This window comes from Mus caroli, chromosome 4 (assembly GCF_900094665.2).
Source record: "Mus caroli chromosome 4, CAROLI_EIJ_v1.1, whole genome shotgun sequence".
In the NCBI taxonomy this organism is placed as follows: domain Eukaryota; kingdom Metazoa; phylum Chordata; class Mammalia; order Rodentia; family Muridae; genus Mus; species Mus caroli.
In genome coordinates this window covers 101,978,995-102,004,747 of record NC_034573.1, presented here as the reverse complement: position 1 = coordinate 102,004,747, position 25,753 = coordinate 101,978,995, and the positions used below count along the sequence as shown (strand labels likewise).

Sequence of the window (25,753 nt, the reverse complement as noted above, 5' to 3'; positions counted from 1 at the left end):
AAATTCACATCTTTTTGTTTTTTTCTCATTTTCCCAAAATTCAATCTTCTCTCAGTTTACCCATGCTGTGTCTGTTCTTGAAATGAATCAAATGTGCCTCTTTAGAGAATTTCCTCCTGACTACAATGATTATTTATTTATTTGCTTGTTTGGTTTTTGAAAAAGGCTTGTTTGTTTTGTGGCTCAGGCTGCCTTCAAGTTCAGGATTCTTCTGCCCTGCTTCCTGGGTGCTGGGATTACAGGCATTTCTGCTCCTAAATTCCTTCCTATAAACATGGTCATACAGTGCCATAAAGAATTCTTGGGGGATATGAATATCCTCAAAATAAAATAAAATAAAGTAAAATAAAATGTTCGGGTAAGTGTACAATATTTAAGAAAAGAACAAATTTTGTAATCTTTTAAATTGATATATGGATGAGAGAAAATGTTTTCATTAACATTTCTCTAAAGTGTCAATCAGGCTTGACATTGTGAAGAATGAAAGAGCTTGAATTTTAAGACAATGTTGTACACAGACTGTCTGCGGGGTTAAGAGAACACACAACCTCATGTACCTTCAACTCCAGGAGTTACAATGCCTCTCTGGCCTCAATCAGCACCTGCACTTACGTGTATGCAGGCACATACATATATACACAATTAAAAATTAGAAAAATAAATCTTAAAAAACAAAAACAAAACCCAAACCACCTCCCACTCCCCAAAAAATTTAGCCGGGCAGTGGTGGCGCACGCCTTTAATACTAGCATTTGGGAGGCAGAGGCAGGTGGATTTCTGAGTTCGAGGCCAGCCTAGTCTACAAAGTGAGTTCCAGGACAGCCAGGGCTATACAGAGAAACCCTGTCTCGAAAAACAAAAACAAAAACAAACAGACAAACAAAAAACAAAAAACCAAAACCCAAGGCTATGCATAAAAGGAAGTAAGTAACTAGACACTGCTCCATATCAGTCACTATCTCATCACTAGAAAAGTACATATGCTTCATTTGGCCTTACTGTTACTGAGAGAGAAAAGTAGACAGGTTGGGCCAATGATTTAACAATGAATGCTTTTACAGTGATAGATGGTGACAGCTGAAATCAAAAAAGAATGCATTACTGAGATATTATCAATTGTGTTCTGTCATTACACATAGTTCCACCCAGTCTAAACTTGTCAAAAAGTGTTACTGTAATCCATGAAGAAGACTCCACCTCAGGCAGCAGAGGGGAAAATGTGGAGGACTGGCTGTGAGCAGGTGTGCTGAACTGTAATGCTAATGTTGACTCACTAATCTCTTTACATTAGTCTCATCGATGACAATTACTAACTTCTACTCTGAGGTGTCAGGAATGGATGAACTGATCCATCAACAGCAGGCATTTTAAGAGCAACAAATGTAAACAAAGATGGTATACATGTAGGTTAAAAAAAAAAGTGGGTGTTATTTCATGCACAAAAGTAGACAGTGAGACAAGTTTTTTTTTTTTTAAGTTCCATTCAACCTGCTAAGATATTTGGGAATCTAGGAATGTCTGGTCTACACTTCAGGTCAGTCAATTCTGACTTTATTTAATCTTTGTAAGAGTACTGATTCAATTTAGTTCATGAATACAAGGGTATGTTAGTGTCACCACAGATCACGATGTATGCAAAGCAAATGTGGAATGTGGCCGTAAAGCGGCTGTAGGACTCTGACAAGTTATTTAACCTCTACGAACACATCATATCTTCTTGAGTAAAACCATGACAGTAACTACTTATGACTATTGTGACAGTGAAGAGATGATTTATGGAATGTAAAATAATACTTAGTCAAGCAGATACTGAATACATTCATAGCTGGGTCTGTCGGTAAACCTATGTTCCCAGCTACCTGAGAGGCTGAGCAGGAGAACTAGCCTTGGCACACAGTTATATCATTTCTGAAACAAAGAAACCAAATCAAACACCAAAGGCACGTATTTTGTCCCTTCTTCAAGGTACTTCAGACAACCTTGCTTCAGTTGGAGGTAAAAGTTTGGACTTGAATGCCAAGTAATACACTGCTCAGCTGCTCAGGGTTAAAAGCTCGTAAAGACAAAGCTTGAATATTTTCTGCTTTGTTGGGTTACTGGAGTGTTCAGAATGTGCTGTAACAACTTCTCAAATTCTCAGGGGCTACCTTTAATTGTCAACTTGATACAGTATAAAAATCACCTAGGAAGAGACTCAGGCACTGTCTGCATCAGATTGTCCTATGGGCTTGTATGTCATTGGGGTGGGGGGGACTAATGGAGGTGGGGAGACCCATCCACTAACCTCACTATTCCATAGCAGGGATCCCGAACTATGTGAGACTAGAGAAAAATGAGGTTAGCATAAGCATTCATTCTTGTTATATAAGCCAGGCTGGCCTCAAATTTGTGGTAGTCCTCTTGCCTATTTCCTGAGTTCCGGATTATAATGTGTTACTATGCTCACCTTAACATTAGACTGTGGTAGTCCAATCTATTCTTTTGTTTTCCATATTTTTGGTACATTTCTAAGAAATAATGAAGAAACCCAAGGTCGTGCAGCTATTCCCTTATATATTCCTCTAAGTGGCTTTTAGTTCTTAAACTTCACTCTTGATTCATTCATGTATAGTAAAAATGGTGAAAACTGGCATTGTGCTTCTTTGGTATCTGGATACCTGGGTTCCCCAGCACTAACGCTGAGTAGACTACTCCTTTCCCAGTGGATGACCTGGTATCCTTGGAGATCAACTGCCTCTCCTGAGGTTTTCAGTTTTTGGTCTCTACTTTCTTCCTTGGGTACATATTGCAAAATGTAGTCAGTCTATCTTAAAGAGCCCCTAATTCTTAGCAGTTTAAGCACTGCTCAAAGTTTAAGTACAGAATTTTTTGTGAGACTCATGAAAACTATCAGCTGTAAGCTGACAGATAAAACAAAACACAAGTTATTTCCAAAATAAAATGGCTCAAAGTAAACATTCCTATTCTCCAGATAAAGAACAGTGAGAAAGGGCTGGACCAAACACACACACACACACACGCACGCACACACAGAAAAGGAAAAAACCCAACAAAACAAAAGCCCCACATTAACAACATGCCTCTACCCACCCCCCTCAAACCCTGTAAGGAAAACATCATATCCTGCATCTCCATGTCTAGCCAATAGGGCACACATAGCAGTGTGTGTGCTTTAAAGGGTTTGAGCAGCTCTGACTCTTTGGCCTGGCTAGTACAGCCCACATGGGTTCTTTCTTGAGCTGGCTCTGTTTACTTCTTCTAGTGGTCTTCCACAAATGTTCCACACTCTTGACATTTTTAACTTCCAATATATTGGAAGGTTTCCAATAAATATTGCTTCCTCTCTTTAAAAATCACCCTTTCAGGAACTTCCGCAGACATCCCAACTCTGTTGCACAGTGCCCTAGAACCCTTGTATTCCCCATCTCTGTAATCCACCACCAGCAAAGAGAAACAAGATCAGCTGTCAGCTTGAGCAGTAGCCGAGCCTAGGAAGCATCACTTTCTCAGTGCCTGGATGGCTGAATAGTGGGAACAATCCTGAGGATGCCCAGAAACTCTGGAGCTGTCTCTCAAAGCAAAGCTTTTCAAGTAAATTTGCACCCGTACATCCTTGAGCTTGCTTTGGGTGGATCATGGCCAATGGCTGAGATGCCTTCAAGGGATCTTTGCTAGTGTCTGGATGCAACATCCTTGGCATCTTCTCAGAGACAATAATCTTTTTAAGCAACCACACCTTCTTTGGCCCCAACTTCAAACATGTTCCTTTTCTAGCCAAATGGCAGTCTTTCAAATCCTTCTGCTTGCTTTCCCTTATGATTTTCACTCTAGATTTGTCTAAAGAAGCAAACACTACCCATGCCCATGGATGGAATGCTTAAGAGGCGTGATGCTTCCCTTCACAGATTAGGTTGGTACATTTAAACTCAACTTAACATAGTCTTAGACATGGGCAGCATGTATACAGCTCTATCACAATGTAGCAGAATTAGCCATTAGTCTAATTCCTCATTCATATTTGTAATCTAATGAGTACACCTTTGCTAACTGAATTTCTATTAGTATTCTAGAATTCTGAATGATAATCATCCCTTAAGCTCTACTTAAAATGTTCTGGTGTTTCTCAACTGCTTCTCTCAACTTCTACAAATTCCTCCCACAACTAGTACTAAAACCATTTGAACCACAAAGCCATCCACAGTCATAGTAACAATCTCCTATCTCAGCACCACTTTCTTTTAGCCTATCATTGGTGCCAAAAATACCTGAGAAACAACACAATGATGAGAGAAATTTTTTAGGCTTTTATCTTTAATCCACAGTTACTTGGTCTTGTTGCTTTCGGGCTGGTGAAGAATAAGGCAGAACACTGTTGTGGGTATGCATTATGGCTCTTCTCACTGCAAACAGGAGGCAAAGAAAGGCAGAGAGGAAAGAGCCAGAGACATGGTACGCATATGATGACCAATTTCCTCCAACAAAGCTGGAACTCCTAAAAATCCATTCAACTACGCATTAATCAATGAATTAATCCACTCAGTTAGTTACTGATGTAGGGAACTAATGTCTTTTGGGAACCAGGCCTTCAACTACACGAAACTGTTTGAAGGATACTTATTATTAAAAGCATAACAAAGTTCACTGGCAGTACCAAGATTTTCATGCATCTTTATCTCAACAATTGATGGAGAATTATTTCTCCTTTGGTATGTGGTCATTTCCCCTGTTCTAACAGTAAATTTTTTTTTTAAAATATGTTTTTTTTCTTGTTCTCTCTCTCTCTCTCTTTATATATATATATATATATATATATATTCCCCCCCCCCCGAGACAGGGTTTCTCTGTGTAGCCCTGGCTGTCCTGGAACTCACTCAATCAATTTTCATACATTCACTAGCAATACTGTTCTTATATAATGTTTATATTAGTGGTGAAGTAGTTTGGACTATAATGCAGTGGTTTGTAGTATTTATAAATACCTTTGTGCTTTAATAAGCCATAATTGGGTTATATAATTAATTTTGGGTAACAAGGAATCGAATTCAAACAAAACAAAATCCAAGTTTAATAATAACATGGAAGTATGAAAGCTCAGGTGTCAAAATTAACTGTTTCTATGAAATATAAAATAAGTGTGAATAAAACTGAGTCATAGTCTGGTAGCCATGCCAGCCTGGGAATCAGGTAGGTGAACTTCACTCTCCTTCCTGCCTTCCACTACAAAATTTCCAGTCTTAACTCCAGCCCTGTAGCAGAGGACCTGCAATGTCCTTTCCTCCCTCTCTGACTAGACTCCTTGAGGAATCTGTAGATGCTTGGGGAAGGCTCAGCTTTCCTGTAGAGAGAATCTCTTGCGAACTGTATGTCAATAAAAAAAGCAGATTGGCCAAAATGCTTAGGCAGGAAACAGGAAGTGGGAGCTCTGGCAGGGAGAAAGAGACTCTGGGACAGAGTCAGGTCTGGGAAGAGATTCACCAGAACTCAGGAGACACAGGAAACTGAGAAGAGGTAACCAGCCACGTGGCACTCATAGAATAAAATAATGGGTTAATTCAGTTCCGAGCTAGCTGGGGAACAAGCTCGAGCTTATGGTCTAGGCACTGATTCATATATAATCAAATCTCAGAGCTGTTACTTCGGGAGCTGGAGTACTGAAGGAAAGATGGGGTTATACTTTCCTCTTTCCTGGCAACCCTCTCACTCAGCTCCCTCCATTCTATCCCATCCCCATCCTTCCAATGAGCCCCTACACCTACAAACATGTTCTGCCCTGTGCTTACTATGGCTAGCACCTGGCAAAGACGCCAAAGTATTCCCTACTGGGCAACCCACACCCACTACACTCTAAGATCCACAGAGGCCAATAGAAACTAAGGAACAGAACACTCTCCCTATAGAAAAAGGACCATAACAAAACTCAGAATTACAATCAGCGTAAACCTAGATGCCTTGACGCCAGCATAAAAACACAATCAGCAACAGCCAAGATAATACCCCTCCATAAGAATCCAGCAACATGAGCTGGTGAGATGGCTCAGTGGTTAAAAGCACCGACTGCTCTTCCAAAGGTCCTGACTTCAAATCTCAGAAACCACATGGTGGCTCACAACCATCTGACTCCCTCTTCTGAAGTATCTGAACAGCTACAGTGTACTTACATATAATGAATGAATGAATGAATAAATAAATAAATCTTTAAAAAAAAATCCAGCAACACTAATACAGTAGGCCCTGAAAAATATAACATAGCTCAAGCATGAGACAAGAACTTTAAAATAGCTATTTTGAATACATTCAAGTACCTTAAACAATATAAATTTAGTAATGAATTCTATGAAAACACAAACAAACTGCAAAATGGGAGAGTAAGAGACCTTGAAACATGCTCAGTCCTGAGTGGGATGTATCCATCAAATTCCTTGCCTCAGGGTTCAGGGACCTCTGAGGAATAAGAGATGGGAAGACTGTAAGAGCCAATGGGGATGGAAGACACAATGAAACAAGGCTTTCTACACACATCAGGACTGATGCACATGAATTTAGAGACTATGCTAGGCTGCAGAGGGCCTGAGCAGATCTAAGCCAAGTAGGGGTCTCAGTACTGAAAGGGTAAGTAGACACAAGCCTCCATCCCTAATTTAGAAGCTACTTTAATTGATAACTACTGGGAAAAGAAAAATTAGTTTTCTCCAATGGGTCTCACTGGGTGTACAAACCATGGGCAGGCCCCAGGCCCAGCAGTAGATGACCAACACAAAACAAACTCAGTGGTATTTCTGGCGGATTTTTTCCCAGAATATTTTATCTGGACATTTAAAAACAAACAAACAAACCTATCTTTATAGATCTTTTTCTTTTGTTTTGTTTTTCTGTGTTTTGTTTTACTAGACAGGGTTTCTCTGTGTAGCCCTGACTGTCGTGGAACTCACTTTGTAGACCAGGCTGGCCTCAAACTCAGAAATCCGCCTGCCTCTGCCTCCCAAGTTCTGGGATTAAAGGTGTGCGCCACCACTGCCTGGCCTAGATCTTTTGGTTACATAGTGTGCCTTTCAATTTTGGTTTTATGGGCGCTCTCTCTCTCTCTCTCTCTCTCTGTGTGTGTGTGTGTGTGTGTGTGTGTGTGTGTGTGTGTGTGTGTGTGTGTGTGTGTCTCAGTGTCTGGATGAGTTTCTTGTCCTTTTTCTTTGGCTCTTTTTTACCCCTTCTGTCTTCCTGCTGCCTGCTGATGTAGATGTAGAACTCTTAGCTGAACAGCACCATGTTTGCCTGCACACAGCCATGTGTCTAGGGGTGAAGATAAAAGATTAAATCTCATCCCGCCCCAGTTAAATGTTTTCTTTATAACTGTTACTATTGTCATGGTAACCCTTCACAGCAACAAATCCCAACTAAGACACTTTTCTTGAAAACTGTATTTATAACTGGCGTAATAATATTCATGAAGGCACTAAAATTATAGAAATCTTTCTCTTTTTATAGTTAAATTTCAATTATAGGGGCCTTGGATTTTTCATGTGACCTTCATGTCAAATTTTGTGTCAGTATTAACTGAATTAATGTCAATTTCTTTATGAATGAACTATAAGACTCACAAATTAAGATGAAAATTGTGCATTCATATTATTTATTATGCAGCATAATCTGTAAATCTGATCCTAATGAGACTCAATTTAAATAGCTGAGGAATGTGTTTAGCAACCAATCAGAATAAATGTAATCTTAGATGGCAACACACCTATTATTACAAATTCCGAACTAAGTACAGTGCTTCATTATTTCAGAATGTCACTATCAATTTATAGAGTAACACATAAACATCTTTCTACCATATACATGGCTGTCAAAGTAAACAGCAACTAACTATATAGAAACATTACAATCTGACTATCTTCTTGGAAGTAAAAGAAAGCCAGTAAACATTAAAGGACTAAACTTGTGCCTGAAGATGGGGCTCATTTGGTATAGCACACGTGAAGCATACATTAAGTTCTAGGTTTGATCTTGAGCACTATATAAAAATCAGGCACAGTGATGCATACCTATAATACAGTAATTGGGAGATGGAGGGAGAAGTAATGCAAGTTCTGGGTCATCTTTGGTTTGTCTGAGACATATGGGACCCTGTCTCAGAGGGAGCCTGAGATACATGACACCCTGTCTCTATGGAAACCTGAGATGTATTGGAGGGTGGGGATCTGTCTCATAAAACAAAATAGGAGAGAGTGAAAGTAATCATAACATTCTATATCTGTCATTGTAGGTACCTTATATCATATACTTTATATCACATCGTCAAACACTGCCTTTTCAAGTTAACTTATTTCATGAAAATTCTTCCAAACATTCACATATTTAATCAACTAACAAACAATTATTGAGTACTGAATTTTTCCTAGGTATAAGGAGATGAAATTATAAACATGAGTAAAAGATGACCACTATTGAAAAAGCAAACAGAAAAAAAACATAATTGGGCCCAGGCAGTGGTATACAACTTTAATCCCAGTATTAGAGGGAGAAGCAGGCAGATCTCTGTGAGTTCTAGGTCAGCTTGGTCTACACTGTGAATTCCACAAAACCAAGCCTACAAAAGGAAACACCATTTCAAAACAAGCAAACTCTCAAACAAAACAGAACCAATTACCTCTCCACCCCAAACCAAAGCAAAAAATAATCAAACAAAAACCCTTCTTAATTGAATGGAAAACACAGCTAAATAAAGCAAAACACACTAGTAGAATCTTATATTGCCTACAGTTTCACATTGGCAATAATGAAAGAGTACTCTACTGAAGACACGTCGGATACCTAGAAACTTTATTATTGCTTAGAATTACTTTCTCCTTTTGCTGTTTTACAGAAAAATTTAAAAATAAAAACTCAGAGACTATTGCATATGCCAGAAAGATTTTGCTGACAGGACACTGACATAGCTCTCTCTTGTGAGTCTATGCCAATGCCTGGCAAATACAGAAGTGAATGCTCTGAATGCTCATAGTCATCTATTGGATAGATGGAACACAGGGCCCCTAATGAAGGAGCTAGAGAAAGTACCCAAGGAGCTAAAGGGGTCTGCAACCCTATAGGTGGAACAACAATATGAACTAACCAGTACCCCACCCCACCCCCACGAGCTGTGTCTCTAGTTGCATATGTAGGAGAGGATGGCCTAGTCGGCCATCAATGGGAGGAGAGGCCTTTGCTATTGCGAAGATCATATGCCCCAGTACAGGGGAATGCCAGGGCCAGTAAGTGGGAGCGGTGGGTTGGGGAGCAGGGCTGGGGTAGGGTATATGGGGCTTTGGGGATAGCATTTGAAATGTAAATGAAGAAAATATCTAATAAAAAAAAAGTTAAAGCATAAGTTTACCAAAATACCCAAAGGCTTACCACTTCAAATTAACATATGCTAATATCTGCTTCACACTTTTATTCAAGAATTATTTTCATAATCCAGAAATTTCTTAATTGATCTAGTATTAATGATTAAGGGATTATTAAGAGCTACCAGATGGATGACCCTGGGTAAACTGACTTAACTTTGACCTTTAGTTTTCTCATTTAAACATAACCATCTGAACCTAAATTGTACTGTCTTATATTATTTGACCCTCCAAACCCATGATCTACACAGCTTTTCGTTGGATTGGAGCATCTAGAGCCAGAGTTCTCAACCTCCCTAATGCTATGACCCTTTAATACAGTTCCTTATGATGTAGTGACCCCAACCATAAAACTATTTTGTTGTTACATCATAACTGTAATTATGCTACTATTATGAATCATAATGTAAATATCTGTGTTTTCCAATGAATTTAGGTCACTACTGTGAAAGGGTTGTTTGACTCCCAAATGGATTACAACTTGTAGATTGAGAACTGCTGACCCTCTAGTACCATGAAGAGACCATAATAATGAAGGAAAATGAAGCTATTCTTTTATGTACTCTATATTAAATACTAAAGTTGGCAATATCTCTATCAAAATCAGTCCTCAGCTCAGTGCCTCCTACTAAGCCTGCACAAAATTGAATAAATGTTGCAGGGTACTTCATCACGCTGTGAACCCAGCGATTTGTGTATTTACTGAGAAAAGAAAACAAAAAAACAAAAAACAACTGTTTCTAGTTGTGGTGTGGTGTGGCTCAGCCCTTATCAAAAACCTTTAATCCCAAAGGATAAAGATTAAGTTAGTTTGTCGAAGGACACACCCAAGTTTGAAAGTGATATCTAATTGAGTGGAAGGCAAAGTGATGAATCTGAGAAAGATTTGACAGAATATGATACGCCAACTCTCAGGAGAGGAGAAGGGAAAGGGAAGCTACGTAAGAGAGCAGAGCAGAGAGAAAGAAGACAGAGAACATGCTAGAAATAGGTGAAGACAGTTTGAGCAAGGGAATGAGAAGGAGACAGAAGATCTGAACAGATCTAGAGTTAGTTTTGAGCCAAGTAGAGCAAAAAGTTAGTGGCTAAGAGAGAAGTCAGATTGAATCAGTCAGCTTGGATAGGAGTTTGAGCCAGAACAGCTAAGCTGAACCAGCCAGCCAGAGTTCACGAAAGAACTAGAAAGGATATGCATATTCAGCAGTAAGTCTCAGAGGCTGAAGACATTCTAGGCCTAGATAAGATCAAACATTGGCTAGAAGCTTCCAGGACCAGGCCTAGGTTAAAAGACAGAGGCAGTAAGCCCCTGAAACAACAAGACAATAGGGGAATAAAAATACTTTTACAGATAAATTGTATATAGTTGCTGAGTGGTGATAATGCATGCCTTTAATCCCAGTACTTGTGGGGTAGAGGCAGGCTGAGCCACGTATGAGGCCACATGGTCTACACAGTGAGTTCCAGGATAGCCAGGGCTATACATAGAAACCCTGTCTTAAAAAACCAAAACCAGGGACTGGTGAGATGGCTACTGAATTATTTTCCTGCAAAATGAACTATCCAGCACCCTAAATTTACTAAAATGTAAACAATCCATAAATTTAAATAAACCTTTAGAACTTAGAGTTGTGGCAAGAAAAGACCAAAAAGAAACATGCCTGGCATTAAAGGACCTTGAGAAATCTATAATAGTATCTTTACCATCCTTACCTATCTATCAGTCACGAAACAATCACTCATCACCATTGGCAGATCATCTCATCAACCTCCTATGGAAATTCCACTTCACTTCTTGTCTTACCTCATCCTTTATGTCTTCCTGTTGTTGAGCTGAGAAAATCTCCATTGCAGCCATGAGTCTCATCATTAACTCGTCCACTGTTGTATTACCTAGTGAGACATAAGAGATTCCAAGCTCTATATAGAATTTTACATAGCTTTAAGTTATTATAATTATTAAAAATGAAAGAACATTTTTAGTATAGAATTAACAGCATTAAAAATTATAGACAGGAAAGCTAGTATTTAAAGTACTTTCAATGAAATGTTTCATATGTTCAATAAGTAACAATGGTAGTTGAAATTTTAGAAAAATCAGATTTGGAGCAACTTCAATTAACAATTTTTAGCACCAGAAAGAAGAACGTCCAAGTCATGAGGTTCAAAAGTCCTTTCAGTTTATAAAAACAATAGTGTTAATAACACTAGCAACAGCTACCAATTGTTTGCATGTCTGTGATTATGCTAAATTACTTTATGTTTTCATCTCATCTGATCTGTACAGTTACATGAAGAAGTAATTATACTTTAGATTTTTAAGAGAAGGAAAAATATCTTTAAAGGGCTCAAGAAACCCACCCAACAAAGATCAAGTCAGTAATCACAGGGTTGGGACTTGAAACCGGGTGAGTCTAATTCAGGAGCCAGCCCTTCCTCTAATGCCTATCTCTTCTTTGTGCACCCCCGACTCTGGCACCCCAACTCCAACTAATGTGGAGTTGGAGATTGACATGCTAGATAACCACTTTACCACTAAGCTACCTAAAAAGACACACCCTACCTCCACCAGCCATTTTCTATACTTTGAATCATTGCTGAAATTTCTCTGGTAATACAAACAGGAATTGAATGTTTGAAAAATGGCAATGTGTATAAATAACATTTCCTAAATGCATATAATTTTGCTTGGGATGGCTTACAAAAAAGAAACTCACCAGGTTACATGAGGGAGCTCTCTTTCCTTTCAAACCTACAGGAAGAAAGAGAGAGATTCTCCAGGGCCTGTGATGTCATCATGCCACATCAATGAAATGACATCAGGATGATAAAGAGCAAGCATCCTTGATGGTCTTTTCTAGCACGGAACATGCTAATATGAGTTTCTCTTTTGTAAGCCATCCCAAGCAAAATTATATGCATTTAGGAAATGTTATTTGTATAATTGCCATTTTTTTAAAATTTCGGGAGTAAAATAAGGATAAGGAAAAACCAAGCATCTTTAAACTCCTCTTCATAAAGATCATAGTCTAGACATTCATTTGAAAACTTAAAGGGAAAATATTCATTGAGGGAAATAGTTTTTTTTTTTTTCCAAACATTCAATTCCTGTTTGTATTACCAGAGAAATTTCAACAATGATTCAAAGTATAGAAAATGGTTGGTGGAGGTAGAGTGTGTCTTTTTAGGTAGCTTAGTGGTAAGTCAATCTCCAACTCCACAATGGTTGGAGTTGGGGTGCTACTCACAAGGTATTTAATCTAGTTTCTACAAATTGTCTAGCTCATAACAAGGGCTCCATAAGTATGTGTTTAATAAGAAAATGAATGAGGAGCTAGAATGACAGCTCAGTGGTTAAAAGCATGTAATGGTTTGAATAGGTATGGCCCCCATAGAAACAGTGTTTGAATGCTTAACCTATAGGGAATAACACTATTAGGAGGTGTGGCCTTGTTGGAGTAGGTGTGGCCTTGTTAGAAGAAGTGTGTCAAGAAGAGTATAGACCTCCTATACTCAAGGTATACCCAATGTGGCACAGAGTCTCCTACCTGCAAATTAAGATGTAGAACTCTCAGCTTCTCCAGCACTATGTATATTTGTCCACTGCAATGCTTCCTGCCATGATGGTAATGGACTAAACTTCTGAGACTGTAAGCCACTCCAATTAAATGTTTTCCTTTATAAGAATTGCAGTGGTCTCAGTGTCTCTTCACAGTAATGAAATCCTAACTAAGACACAATGCTTGCTTATCTCCCAGATGACCTAGGTTTGCTTTTCAGAACCCGTAAGGCAGCTAACAACCACCTGTAGCTATAGGTTTAGTGGACTCTGCCACCTTTTTCCAGTCTCTAAGGACACCAGGGACACAGGTGATACACAAACATATATGCAGGCAAAACACTCATACACATGAAATAAGAGTGAATCTTTTTAAAAATGAATGAAAACAAAAATAGAGTAGATTGTAACTAGGAATCAATTTTCTTGTTCTCAAAAGAAAGGTGACACTCCTCTATACGGTTCTTTGAAGTAGCAGGGATAATGTTATCATGTGCCTGGTACACAGACACAATCATTGGCAGTTATTACTAACAGATATGACAGATGGCAAAAAGAAGGTTCTGAACACTTTACGGCATGTACTCATGGTAGTTTGAATGAGAACTGTCTGCCCAGGATCCTGAGTTTGAATACTTGGTCCCAGCTAGTGATGATGCATAGGGAGGTAATAGAAGGTTTAGGATAAGAGCCTTGATAAAGAAAGTATGTAACTGAGGGCATGCTTTGAGAGTTTATAACTTTGCCCCACTTCCAGTTTGTTTTGTTTCATGTGTTGCAAAAATATGATTCGCTAGCTTGCCACTCTGAATGCCTACTGCCATGTCTTCCTCATCATTATGGACTTTCCCTCTGGAACTACAGGACAAAATGTTCAGATTATAAATGGGAAAACACTATAGCTATATGAATGCTAACAGGGAAGATCCAGTGCTAAACTGAGCTTGCAGGCACTTCACACCTCCACAATGGTCAGAGACAGAAAGAGGAACCAGCTAATGTAGTTGAGGCAAAGCTGACAAAATAGAGTGTCAGTTTCCAAACTTAGTCTCAGGGCCTTTTTGTTGTCTTAAAAACCACTAGAATTCTCAAAATAACCTCAGTTTATGTGGTTTATAGCTAGTCTGTTGCTGTAATATAATACCATGACCAAAGAAACTTGAGTTTCTCTTAGCTTATGGTTTTAGTCAGATAGAGGCCATTGTGACAGGAAAGCATGGTATGGTGACAGGAACAGGAAGGCACGGCACAGAGGCAGAGAAGAAAGCTGGCTGGTCACATGCAATCATACAAGAAGCAACGAGCTAATCAGAGAGAAGCTATGCATCTTCAAAGACGGCCCCACATACCTCCTCAAGCAGTATCAGCATCTGTAACCAAGGTCAAATACTTGAACCTATAAAGGGAATTTCTCATTCAAACCACCACAGACACTGACACTGACTTTATCAGAAACTCCATAATAAAAGGGCAAGCAAAATGTCTTAGTGCGTAAAGGTGCTGGCACCAAACCTGATAACCTTGGTTAGGACCACATAATCTACCTACATAGCGAAGATGAGAATACACACGTGACAAACAAATGTAATAAACATTTTTAAAAATTAAAATGAAAATATTTACAACATATGTATCAGTTCATCCAAAAGTTAACACTGCCATCATAACCTAATCTACTGCTTTATTTTTGTTAACAAAATCTACTCCAGAAGAAAAAGGTGACAAGAGTGGCCCAGTTGTAACATTCTCACATATTTTTTTTTTTTTTTTTTTTTTTTTTCGAGACAGGGTTTCTCTCTGTAGCCCTGGCTGTCCTGGCACTCACTTTGTAGACCAGGCTGGCCTCGAACTCAGAAATCCGCCTGCCTCTGCCTCNCTGGCCTCGAACTCAGAAATCCGCCTGCCTCTGCCTCCCGAGTGCTGGGATTAAAGGCGTGCGCCACCACGCCCGGCTCTCTCACATATTTCTTTCTGCACTGTTTAGCTCAACAAAAAACAATGATAGCTTTATATCTATTTCTATATTAAACTTGTGAAAATATGATGTGCTTGTTGAAATTTATGAAGAATATGTGGCCTTCTACATATATGTAATCAGAAAAGAAACATTTTAATAAGTATTTCTAGTTATATTTCTTTGATACTATATTCAGTTTGATAAGAAGTTTCTTCAAATTAGCAGAGTGGAGAATTTAAAAATGTCAAAACATATACTTTCCTACTATGTAACACTAGAATTCTTTTCCCTTTCCCCTCAAAACTCCATGCTTCTTTTTATTTTTCAGGCTGACCTTGAACTCTTGACCTTCCTGCCTCCCTCACTAGCATAACTGAGACTACAAGTGCATCCTACAGTACCCAGGTCCATTATCTCTGAACTGATCTTTTTTTCTATGCCTAACTTCATTCCATTAAGCATTGATGCCTTTAGAAAACATTAGTTCACTGACTTATACATTTCTTCTGAATGTTGATGTACTATACATGATATTAAAAAAAAAATCACATATATTAATGTTGGCATTTTATCTAGGCTTTGCCCCACAGTTAACCTGGCAAAAGCCAGGTGTGCCTGACTCACTATAAAAGGGGCTGCTTGCCCCCTCCTCACTCTCTTGCCTTCTTACTCTTGTTCTCTCCTCTAGCTCCGGGTTCTTCACCCTCTTCTCACTCCCCTCCCCCATCTCTCTCCATGTGCTCATGGCAGTTCTCTATTCCTTTTTTCCTGCTCTCTCTCTTCCTTTCTCTGTCTCTACTACCCTCTCAACTCCCCTGCCCATGCCCTGAATGAACTCATGTGGCTGGTACCTCAGGGGGAAGGGATGCCTTCCTCGGCATGAGCCCACAGAGGCACCCTCCTTCCCCCACAGGATACCAACAAACATATTCCCGGGATTAATATCACTGTTAATGTCATCAAAAATTATTTATGCTGCTAGTCTCCCACTGGAAGATATAAATTTTTTATTAAAAACTCAAATGTTATCATTGTTACTTGAAAGTGACAGAATTACTTTTGTTTTGAAGAAAGTGTTTCCCAAATGCCCTGTCTATATAAGCGTAATTTGTCTGTCAGGCTGTAAAAACGACTTCAGGGAAGGCAGGGAGAAGCAACTAGTGTAATGCATGAAACCCACATGTGCTTCTCTTTGAGACAACTAGAATATATTAAAAAAAAAAAAAGGCCAAAAACCTGTCTGCCTCTTTAAGCATCCTCTTAAATGGCCTTTTCCTTTTACAACTGTGAGTGAGTGGCAGTGCTGGATGTTACTAATCCACTACGATTTGTGTCAAGAGGCTTGACTTCCTGCTAAGACGACAGCTGTTTTAGGAACCACTGCTTTGGGACACTCCTGCAAATGTTAACCCAGTGAAAAGGAAAACACAACTAAACTACAAATCAGTGCAAAGTGAAATAAAACCTAAAATAATTGTGATCTTGCAAATTTCCAGAAACAGAGCTTCTAGAGTCCATGGCCTACCCTTTGCAAGACACAAGTTATCACAATGTTGCCTGTGATGAGGAAACAAGAACAACATTGTCTTTGCTTTCTCCTCACCCCCTGGGAATCTGATCCCTCAGCTGGTTTTTTAAAAGACTGCCTAGGAAACCATGCTCTGCACAGTTATAGAGAAAACAAAATACCTGAGCTTTTGTTTTGTGTAGGCTTTACAGGCACTGGAATGCACAAATCCCCTCCCCCATTACACTTAAATGGGGCCGAATGAAGTACCCCAGACCCAAGCTTCAGCTTGGAGCACTTGAAAACTCTCTTTCCTGGCAGCACTGGAGTGGACAAACTATTTTTGTTTAAGCTTTCCCATGAACACTGCAATGCTGTACCCTAGCTTTTGGGTGCATTAGTAAAACCAAAAAACCACTCTTCATTCATTCATTCATTCTTATTCTTTTCTTTTTTTTAAGAAAGAATGTAAAGTATGGTTAAATTTCCAGGAAAATGTAAATTATGGCTAAATCCACAGGAATCCCACAGCTTTTTGCCTCAGGGGTGTATCTCAGGCAGAAGTCACACAAATAAGGAGGAACAACTGACACGTGAAAAATTCAATTTGCAATGTATAGTCACTGGATTTTCAAGATAATTAAAGATAAGCAATTCTTTCAACTAATCAATATTACAGCTAAAAATCAACAGAAATAAATGTCACATCTGACAAATGATTATAGCCTAACTGCTAGTTTTAGGGAATTAGCAATTTCTGAACATAACTTCACTGACCTATGTCTGAAGAACTATGCAATTTTATTGGATGCTAGACTTTTAACACCATATTCATTTTTCATAGTACATATGCTTTAAAAGATGTTCTTTAGGATATTTTATATTTTAATGGAAAAAATGGTAAAGTTATCAATAACATTTTATTTCCGTTGTGACATATACTTTACCTTGTATCACATTTAACACTTCATTAGATGATCGCTTTCCCATGATAATCAGGAAAAGTGGAAATTGATCTGTCTTTTGAGTCCGAATGGTTTGTGCAATAACGCTGCCAAAGTGTCTATTGCACATTGTCAGAAATCTAAAATAAAGCAAAATCCAAAATAAGTTTCAAACAAATTTATTAGATCTGAGATGCCATTACTAATTATGTAAAGATTAGATAGCCTAACTTACATCAGTATGGAAAATTATACTTGGTTGAGTTTTCAACTAAATCTTTAATGGTTATCATAAAGAAAAGAAGAAACCACAGCCTAAATGCTGTCAGGGGCTGACGACGCAGGATTCTTAAGTCTCAAATATTGTAAGACGTTCTACATTTTAAACTATGAGAAAACGAAAGAATTTCCAGGAGAGAATTCCTTAACTAGGATAAATGACAGAGTGTGGTACAAAGGAAGCTGACTAGCATCATTCTAAAATAGATTTAGCAACATTTCCCTAAGTCCTTAGAATCAAGATCTACATGGAAGCACTGTGTTTCCTCTAGAAGTAGTGGTCTTCTAGTTTTGTATTTAGTATGGAATAAAAGCAATTCTAAGCTTTTGGCCAAAAAAGCTCAGAGATATTAGCATACTGAAGTCTAGCATTAGTATTCTTAACACGATCTGGAATAAATGAAAAAACTGATAAAGCTTTTCTCTTCTATTAGAGGACTGTTTGAAATTAGCATTTCTTTCAAGAGAAAAGGGTAGCTTATGATATGTTTTCAGATCTGATGGTAAAAAGTAAATGTCATAATAATAATGAATTATGAAAGACCAAATGCAAATATAGAATGCTTTAATAAGATCCAATTTAATAAAGTCTGTAAAAATAATGGACTTTTAATAACACAGGTCACAAAAGGCAAAACAGTGGAAATTCTGGAGACTAGCCACTGGTACTAGCTTATTAATTCTTAATTATGTTCATGAAAGGCAACTTAAATCGTGTGTTTTCTTATGCCTTATGATAATATTTTAGGTAACAACTCTTCTGAAATGTATGTTCTAGCTGATGAGCAAAGGCCTGTCGTCACATGCATTAGAAGGTAAATCTATTTGAAAAGACAAATGGTATTAAAATGTCATGTGCTCAGAATCACTTGATAACCAATTCAAAACAGAATCAAACCTCTTAATTTTTAAAGCCAATACATTTTCTGTCAATAGAAATCCATTTCAGAAATTTAGGCTGAATCTTTTGTAAAACCCGTGCTGTGACTACAGAAGGTAGATCTTGTTAAGGGCAGCTAGACCTGTCAGCTAGAGTGTCAAGACAAGTTAGCACCACTGTAGTACGGTCATTGGGAGGCAGGTTCATATACACATTTAGTGCAGCAATAACCAGACCTCATGGCAATTTGAAATGACAAGGCCTTAAGAAATCCATTGTCGGCCATGAAATATCAGTGCCCCCATGAAAATTCAAATCTTCACATTCCACAACTATTATGGGATAAAAGGTTCTCAAGCAGACTAAGCTTCCATACCAAATTTCACACTCATAAAGCTTTAACTCATCAACAGAGATGTGTAAATCAGGAGACTAGCAAGTTAGGGTCTCAGTTTTCTTTATATGTCTTACTAAAATATTTGAAGTCAGTCTTGACCCTGAGCTGATCATTGGCAACCTCTAAAATTAAAGATGTCAAAAAACAGTTGGAATGCTATTTCCTACAAAAGGGAGAAAAATAAGTCCTTGTTGCTTTCACACCAATGGATTGAGTGGATATCACATAGTAGATGCCCATCATAGCACTGGCCTCACTAGCTAAACAGGATGCCCTCTGGCCCCTCGAAAGGAAAGCAAAAGGAAAGGAACGAAAGGAGTGCACAATAGAGAGGGTGGAAAGAAGACTATAGAAGAGAGAGGGAAACATGATGGAGGGGAACGGGAGGAAGGGAGAAGAAAATAGAAAGGCAGGAAGAGAAGATGGCATTAGCCAAAATTTTAGTTCAAAACCAGAAGGACACAGAAAAAAACCAACCTGTTTTAACAGAAAAAGTATGTTTCTCATATTTGTGGTATTGTTCCCAGCATGGTGGCACACGCCTTTAATCTCAGCACTCCAGAGGCAGAGGCAGGCGGATTTCTGAGTTCGAGGCCAGCCTGGTCTACAAAGTGAGTTAAAACCCTGTCTCTAAAAACCAAAAAAAAAAAAAAAAAAGTATTCCAGAATACCTGATGGATGAGCAAAATTGTCAACCCAACTGCAACTCAACTCAATATTTTCCAGTCAGATTTCATGAAGGAATAAATAAATGGTTACTACAACCATTAGATTCCAGCAATTTCAACTTTAAAGTGGGAAATAACCATTTTACAACATTGGGGAATCTCTTATTTTCTTTTTGAACTGTAGAGGACTTAAATAAAATCAATGACCATACACTTTATTTGAAGAAGGAAATAAAAAGTCACCAGGGGGTGGCTCCATGGGAAAGGAAGGGCACTTGCTGTGAAAGTATAAGCACCCCAAGAATTGAGCCGCAGCATCCATGCTAAGAAAAGAAACCAGTAGCCTCAGTACTAAGCAGGTGAAAAGCAGAGGATTGCTGGACTTCCAGTCTAGATCTAGATTTACTGAGAAATCCTGTCACAATTGAATAAGGCAAAGATTAGTAGAGTAGGATGCCAAGATTCTCTTGTCTTCATGCACATGGGCATATACAGCTGCACACAAATGTGGACACACACCTCCAAAATAAAGTTAAAAAGAAAAAAAAAGGAAAGGCCAAATGATGAAAAAACCTCCTCTCTTCTAATTTTTTGAGACAGGTTCTCATGCAGCTCATGCTGACCTCAAACTCCTGATCCTTCTCCTACCTTGCTAGTGCTGGAATTACAGGTGTGTGGCACCACACTTGCCTCAAGAGGTTAAATTCTGTAAACCTACTGCTTACTTAATATGACAGGTACTGTTTTTGAATTTAAAAACATGACAGTTGCAATACTATCACTAAATGCTTCAATCTGATTGCCATAAAGAAGACTCCAACACAAAGTGGAAAAACGTATTTTTAACACACCTACACTTAACAAGGAGGAAATGAAGTAGGAGATAGAATACATTGAAACTTGCTCTCAGTACTTGGTAGGCTCTCAAAACTAGTACTTATGTTGTTACTCTTAAGTGCTTAATGATACTTAGCACTGAAAAACTGTTTATATGTTGGTGTCTACCTGACTGTGCAAGAATGTGGAGAGTTCGTGGCAGAGTATGCACGTGAAAGTAAGAGGGAAACTTGCTGGAGTCAGTTCTATTCTACCCCATGGCTCCTGGGGATGGAACTTGAGTCAGTAGGGATGGAGTCAACTGCCTTTGCCAACTGAACTATCTGCTATGTAACATTTCATCATTAATTTTATGATTAAAATGGTATGTTCACATCAACACTAAAAATATTTTTGCACAACAAAACAGTAACTAAACAAAAGCAATTGCTGATTTTATTGGCAAAGAACAGAGCTGAGCAGATAGCTCAGTCAGTGGAGTTCTTGCCATATACGATGAGGATCTGAGTTCAATCAGTAAGTCCCATATAGCAATCCAGTACTTGAAATCCTAGTCAAAGGACGTGAAGACAGGAAGATACCCAGGGCTCTCAGGCCAGCCAGCCTAGCCACAAGAAGCCCACATCTCTGAGAAGAACCACGCTTCATAAACTAAGGTAGCTCCTGAGGAATACCTGATATAAACCTCTGGCTTCCATGTGGAGACACATGCACAAATGTAAGGATAGATGCACATACAGCAGCACCAATAACCACATATTTAATAAGAGCTTACTCAGCAGATAAAATGTGTGTCCCACCTAAGAGCCTGCCATAATTATTACTCAATACTTTTTGACTCAAACCTTCATACACCATGCTGTAACTACAGCTGCTCACCAAGTTCTTTTGATTTTGGTTTAAGAAAGTTCTTAAAAAAAAAAAAGTGCCAAGGCAGCTTTCTATCAAGAATAAGCCTCTTAGTTTACATATATGCACATGTTCAGGGTTTGATCAGTGGTCACTGATGGAGACTGGAAGAACAGAGTGGAAGACAAGGAACACAAAGGCCACACCCAATCTCACTAACATAATGCTTTTCTTGCCTTTTTCCTTTAATAGGAAAATATAGTGAAGCTCCTTTAACTTGAAATATAATTTGCCAAGCACTCCAAAAATAGACCAGTCATAGAGTTATCATTTTGACTACAACTTCATTTTACAATTCCTTCCTTCCCATTATTCAGTTCTTTTCTGGAGTTCCAGCTGGAAATGTTCTTCAGAACTGCTGGGATAACCCCTTCTCCCCTTTGGGGTAGCTTTGAGTTTTGTAGTCTTAAATCTTTGATCTATACTGAGTTAGGTAAACAAGTACAGAGCAAAGCTGCAGAGGCTATATACTCAGTGATCCTCAACTTCTGGTATCCCAGGGAGTTTCTCTAAACAGCAAGTTTCCCTGGAGATTCTGACTAGCTAGGACTGGGTGAGGAAACAGCCCCTTTAATAGATATCTTTTCCCAGGAACTGTTCACATTTGGAACACTTGTCAAGAAACCCTTTAAGTTTTAAGGCTTTTGGTTGTCTCTGAATGCAGCAGAAGGAGTCGTCCTAAAGATATTTTGGGTAATGCAGCTTCACTGAACTATACCTTGTTTCCTTAGGTAACGTGAGTTCCTACTAGCTTCCTTAGAATGGTGAACTCAGATCTGCTGTAGCACACCTAAGCAAATAGCTCACAAGTCTATGAGCTACAGGCATAGACAGAAAACAAAGCAGGAAGTGGGAGGTTATAGAACAAAATGAAATGTTTTGGGGGAGACATCACTGCAATGTTGACATTTGATCAAAAGTTCAAAAGAGGCGAAAGTGAAGTCAACAGCAGGAAAAGAGAACAACAAATACAAAGACAATTAAACAGAAGATCCTCATGTATTTAAGGTAACAAGAACCTAGGTTACTTCACTCAGGATAGTTTTCACTTGCATTAAGTTATCTGAAAGTTTCATGACTTCATTTTCTTTACAGCTAGATAGAATTCTACTGTGTGTCGGTATGACATTTTCATTATCATTCATCAGCTGAAGGACATGTAGGTTGTTTCCATTTCCAGGCTATTACAAATCAAGAGCATCAATTAACAGGGCTGATCAAGTATCTATGAAGTACTATGCTGAGTCTTCTCAGTATATGCCAAGAATGGTAGAACTAGGTCTTACAGTAAATCCATTTTAGCTTTTGAGACCTCTCCACATTGATTTGCACAGTGGCCACACTGTTTTGCAAAGCCATCAACAGTGAATCAGGATTCCTCTTTCCTAGAATCCTCACCAGCATTTGTTGTCGGTTGTTTTCTAGATTTTAGCCATTCTGAGGCAAAAAAAAAAATCAAACCTCAGAATAGTTTTAATTCTTATTTCCTAAACACAAATAGTATACATGGATTATGCTACACAGGGTAGTAGTGCTTTCCAAGAAACACAGACTCTCTAACAAAGTCCCAGTTCAGGCATGGGAAACCTCCCTTTGAGGTGTTAAGTCGGGATTCCAACAGACTCCAGACTATACGAGTCTACTGCCATTCCCTGTGGTTGCCTCCAAGAACCTGAAGTTAAGGCCTTACTCCTGAAGACACCACACACTTCAGACAAAGGATGCGGAGTTGGAACTGAGCTGGAATCTTGCTCCTTGAGGATCAATTCTCATACTATCCAAAGGTACTATGCAAGCTGCCAAGGGAGAAGAACAGTTAACAGTCCTAAAATAGTGCATAGTTGTAAAATGACAGTTCTGGCAAGATAGCCTCAATAATTGCAATAACGTCACACTATTACCTCTGAGGCAACCGACAACTGGGATGTAAAGCTACACCACAGGAGGGGTTTCATGCCCGACTCTATAAACCTAACCAACTACCTTGTGGTTAACAGGTAACAAACTACCTTTGAGGAGAACCCACTATTGCCATCTTCTTAAATGAACGTCATTTTTAACTATATACTAAGTACTTCTCTTTATAACACCTACACCTAAGGCTCAAGGATCATAGAGAAGAGAAGATGGAAAGAGTGTAGGAGGCAGATTCCGGATGCTAGACAGTGTCTTCCAAACATGTCAGGTATTCTGCACTCAAGGAATCACAACAATATTGTTGCTGAAACAAGACCTGCATAATGACAACAATAGTTAATACAACAAAGTAGACAGAAAATTATGACAGGGCCTTACCCCAGATGAAAAGCTGCATATAATCAGTAGCTGCAGAGAGAATGAGAATCAGAATTTTCCAGAGACAAGCCACCTGATAGTTTATCCAGTCCCAGTACTCAGCTCCAAACATGTGTACAAAATAAAAGCAATATTAAACGGGCTAACTAGGTGAGGGTTTTTTGTTTTTTTTTTTTTTAGTATTTGCTTGTGTGTGTGTGTGTGTGTAAATAAAACAAAACTAACTGCAGAAACTGAAGTCATGAACTTGAGTAGTAGAAACTGGGATAGAAAGGGCTGGAAGCAGAAAGGATGAAATTGATGTAAATACAGTACTTATGTATGAAATTCTAAAAAAAAAAAATTTAAGTTCACAAGAAGATGAGTATGGCCAGAGTAAATCAAAATATAAAAGACAAAACAGAAGCCTGTTACTATATGGTAACTGCTATATCAAAAGTCAAGAAATAAATGAAAATGACCTCTGAATTTGAAACTACATTACAAGGCTTAATATACAAGTAACTTTTACACAGTAATAAGTAAAAGATAAGCAGATATGTACAGGACAGCCTGCAAAAGCAGGTAAGTCAAAGATATCTGTGAAGATGCTCAAAATAAGCAAGAAGGTGCAAAACCTATTTATCTTTAATTTTAAAGATTCACTTATTATTTTATGGGTTTTAGTGTTATCCTGCTTGCATGTCTGTGCATCATGTGTTTACTTGTTGTCAACAGCAGTCAGAAGAGGATGTCAGATCTCCTGGGATTGGAGTTACATAAGGTTGTGAGCTACCATGTGAGTGTTGGGAAGTGAACCTCAGCAAAAACAGTAAATGCTCTTACCACTGACCCAAAACTCAAACCCTGAGCTAAACCTTATCAGATTAACAAAGATGAAGAAAAGTCACTTCACTCATAATATAAGTGAAGCTGCTATCAAAATATCATTGTTAATTTGGTAGTATATATTAAAATTATATATGGATATATACCTTCAAATTATCACTTTTATACTTGGGTGTTTAGTTAATAGATATGTTTGCATGAGAATTATCAGTGTACAAAATTAAACATTGTAGGTTGATAATTGCATAACATTCAAATTTTTATCATGGTAATTTACTGGCATTTGACATAGTTGAATAATATTCCACTGAGTAAATGTATATATTACTGAGTTTACAACAATTCTGAGTTAGATAAGCATTTTCAGTTTTAATCACTATAAAGCATATAATAAAATGAACTACTTCAAATATTTACTTAAGAAAAAGTCTGTGAAGCATACTAATTGGGCAAGAGGGCACAAATATTTAATGAATATTGATCCACATTATAGAATTGTTTACTAAAAGGTTGGTACAATGTCCTTTCAAGCATATTGTAGACATTAGACAGATAGGCAGACTAAGGGCAATTTTAAGATAATAATGTAATTTGGGGAGGACTGAATTGGAAAAGCATTTCTTATATGTTTGAAGCTTAAATTTTCTATTAAGTTGTGTCAATAAATTGCTAGCCAGAACTTAAAAACAACGCACACACACCAACACAACCTACATAATATTTTGCTATTGTTTGGTGGTACTGGGGAACAAATATAACCTTACATATGCTAGCAAATCAAACTGTGTAATCTCTTATTCTCCTTGTTACCTATAAATTACTCTTGGTAAATTACTCTTTGAGACCTGACAGTTTAGTAATGGGGAAGGGGAAGGTAGTTAATAAATTATAATTATAATTTATAATTATTTAGAGAGGAACAATACTCTTAAGTCACTTTTTCTTAATAGTTTAGCTGGAACATTCCTAATCTAAAAACCCCAAACTTGTCATGTTTGCAATTCAAAAAATTCCAGATCTTTTACATTTTGGATTCTTAGATACCACAATTGGTTGTCTATGTAAATACTCCCAGATATAAAAGTAACCTTCCTCCAGACATTTGCATTAAGTACTGCCTTTTCTAAACCAGGCATGGTGGCGTACAACTTTAATCCCAGCACTCACGAGGCAGAGGCAGAAGAGGATTTCTGTGAGTTTTAGGCCAGCTGGGTCTACAAAGTGAGTTCCAGGACAACCAGGGCTGTTACACAGAGAAACCTTGCCAAGGGAGTGTGCTGGGTGGGTATTAGTACTATTTACACATAGTAAGA

At 38.3% G+C, this 25,753-nt stretch overlaps 1 protein-coding gene across 1 annotated transcript in view; it reads right to left on the bottom strand.

Moving 5' to 3' along the window:
* Faf1 (Fas associated factor 1) overlaps nt 1-25,753 on the bottom strand; it is a 301,118-nt gene that overhangs the window by 62,668 nt on the left and 212,697 nt on the right. The window contains exons 14-15 of the mRNA XM_021160394.1: nt 17,351-17,487; nt 11,185-11,273 (exon numbers count right to left, since the gene is read on the bottom strand). Of these exons, the coding sequence (XP_021016053.1) occupies nt 11,185-11,273; nt 17,351-17,487 (226 nt within the window). The remainder of the gene's footprint in view (nt 1-11,184; nt 11,274-17,350; nt 17,488-25,753) is intronic.